Raw genomic sequence first — 2,546 nt, 5'->3', positions numbered from 1 at the left:
CTGACCTAGGGAGGATTTTATTTGGGGTTTATCTTTTAACAATTCGACAGAGACACAACTTTAAAATTTGATTTAATTCGGTTTTATCGGGGGGGAATGTATTTATGTTTTGTTTTAAATATGTTGTGCGCCGCCCTGAGTCCCGTTGGGAGAAGGGCGGCATATAAATTAAATTTATTATTATTATTATTATTATTATGGCTGGCTGGCTGGGCAATTGTGGGAGCTGAAGTCCACCAGTTTTAAGACTGCGAAGGTTGGACTTCCTGGCCTAATGGATAAATGTGTCCCGGGGAGAACGTGCTGTAGGTAAAGCTCAAACTCTGTGGTCCTACCTCCGTCCGTTTTCCAGAGAAGGCAGTTCAAGAAAAGGTGGGCATCTATTTTGTGACAGGTACGGTGTCTTGCCAGGATGACCCGTGGCGAATTTGGCTGCCAAAGGAAGTTGCCAACTCGAGCTCCTGGGACATAGACATTCTCGGTACGTTTGATGATGCTTCTTCAGCTATTTTGTCTCTTTTTGAGTTTGAATTGATGCTTTTAGGAATGGGTCGTGTCTAACCCTTTGGCTGGTTTTTCTATAGATGGCAGCGGGGATGATATGGAAGACTGTCGTTATCAAATTGACTACGGAAAGCAAGTGTTGATGGTTGGGCACCAGAACTGTACTGAAATGGAGGTAGTCCTCACTTTATAACAGTTCATTTAGTGACCGTTCGAAATTACAACAGTGCTGAAAACAGTGCTTCTGACCGTTTTTCACACAAACGTTGCAACATCCCCAGGGTCATGTGATTAAAATTCAGACACTTGACAACTGACTCATAGTTACGACGGTCGCAGTGTCCCGGAGTCACGTGATCCCCTTTTGTAACCTTCTGAGCAACAAAGTCAGAAGATTCACTTAACAACCGAATGGCTAACTTAACCACTGCTGTGATTCCACTGTGGCGAGAAAGGTCATAAAATGGGGCAAAACTCGCTTGTCTCACTTTACAGCCACAATTTTGACCTCGACTGTGGTTGTAAGTCGAGGACAACCTATCAGATGGATATACTGGCTGGCTGGGGAATCCTGGGAGCTGAAGTCCCCACATCCTAATATAATAATAAAGTTGGAAGGGGCCTTGGAGGTCATCTAGTCCAACCCCCTGCTCAGGCAGGAAACCCTATACCATTTCAGACAAATGGCTGTCCAGCCTCTTCTTAAAAACTTCCAGTGTTGGAGCATTCACCATTTCTGGAGGCAGGTTGTTCCACTGGTTAATTGTTCTAACTGTCAGGAAGTTTCTCCTTAGTTCTAGGTTGCTTCTCTCCTTGATTAGTTTCCATCCGTTGCTTCTTGTCCTGCCAAGTTTGGAAAAACACTGCTCTAAAGCGGAGGTCTCCAAACGGGGCAACTTTAAGACTTGTGGACTTCAACTCCCAGAACTCCCCAGCCAGCATGGGGAATTGAATGGTGTTGAGTCTTAAAATCGCCAAATTTGAAGAGCCCTGGTCTAAAGGATAAAGGGGTTGAACTGATCAAGGAGGGAACCCACTTAGAATTTTTTTGACAGTTAAAACCATTAACCAGTGGAACGACTTACCTCCAGAAGTTGTGGGTGCTCCATCGCTGGAGGTTTTCAAGAAGAGACTGGACAGCCACCTGTCTGAAACGCTGTAGGGTCTCCCGCATGAGCAGGGGGTTGGACTAGAAGATCTCCAAGGTCCCTTCCGACTCTGTTATTCTGTTAAAAGGCAGAATAGGTAAAAAAAAAAAAAAAAAAAAAAAAGGGCTGATTTTCAGAGCTCAGCCAAAACCGAACAAACTAAAACGATGGTGTAACTTTGTGGACCGGCCCAAATGCAAAAACATAAATGTGTTGGGCTTGCGTGACTTGCTAACTCTTCCAGTAAAAGAAAGGATCTTGAAATTGCTCTTGGGGAATTCACAGCTTCCTGTGAAGGCAATCTCTCTGCCTTTTTTTTCATTCCCAGGATAACAAGCAGCGCTTGAGATTTAGACTGCAGTTCAACAATACAGAGGGGGTTCGGCCCCAGGATGAAACTTACAGTGTTGACTGTGACACCATCCAGGCGGATGAAGCGTTTTCCGACGATGGCTTCACCAGCGCTACAAACTGCACCAAAAACTCCATGGCAGTAAGTGTGAAGACGGGGTTGGCTGAGAGGTTTAAACGCTGCTAAACAACTAGACACAGAGGTGTTTTTTTCCCCTTGTGCCTAATTCCCATGGTCTGTCTTCGGTATATTTACCCACATAGTATGGCTGTCTAACTTTTATCCTTCTCATCTTTTCTACCACCTTCTCGTATGATGGTGATGATGATTACCTTCTCTTATGATGATGATTATTCTGTTGTTTTGCGTGTAAACAGAGAACTTCTGCACCGGAGACAAATTCCTTGTGTCTAATCCAGGGTCTTCAAACTTGGCCCTTTGATGACTTGTGGAATTCCTCGTGCCTGGCTGAGGAATTCTGGGAGTTGAAGTCCACAAGTCATCAAAGGGCCAAGTTTGAAGACCCCCAGTCTAATCCCACT

At 44.7% G+C, this 2,546-nt stretch overlaps 1 protein-coding gene across 1 annotated transcript in view; it reads left to right on the top strand.

Annotated features, from left to right (window-relative positions):
• The window catches only part of ZP2 (zona pellucida glycoprotein 2), a gene marked incomplete at its 3' end in the record, with an annotated part of 13,764 nt that overhangs the window by 3,261 nt on the left and 7,957 nt on the right, over window positions 1–2,546 (top strand). Inside the window, exons 2-4 of the mRNA XM_029285089.1 lie at window positions 353–481; window positions 585–679; window positions 1,981–2,145. Coding sequence (XP_029140922.1) covers window positions 353–481; window positions 585–679; window positions 1,981–2,145 — 389 coding nt within the window. The remainder of the gene's footprint in view (window positions 1–352; window positions 482–584; window positions 680–1,980; window positions 2,146–2,546) is intronic.

Source organism: Protobothrops mucrosquamatus, unplaced genomic scaffold (genome assembly GCF_001527695.2).
Source record: "Protobothrops mucrosquamatus isolate PMUCROS unplaced genomic scaffold, P.Mucros_1.0 scaffold1264, whole genome shotgun sequence".
NCBI lineage: Eukaryota > Metazoa > Chordata > Lepidosauria > Squamata > Viperidae > Protobothrops > Protobothrops mucrosquamatus.
The sequence above is the reverse complement of the archived record's forward strand: the minus strand, read 5'-3'. Positions and strand labels throughout refer to the sequence as shown.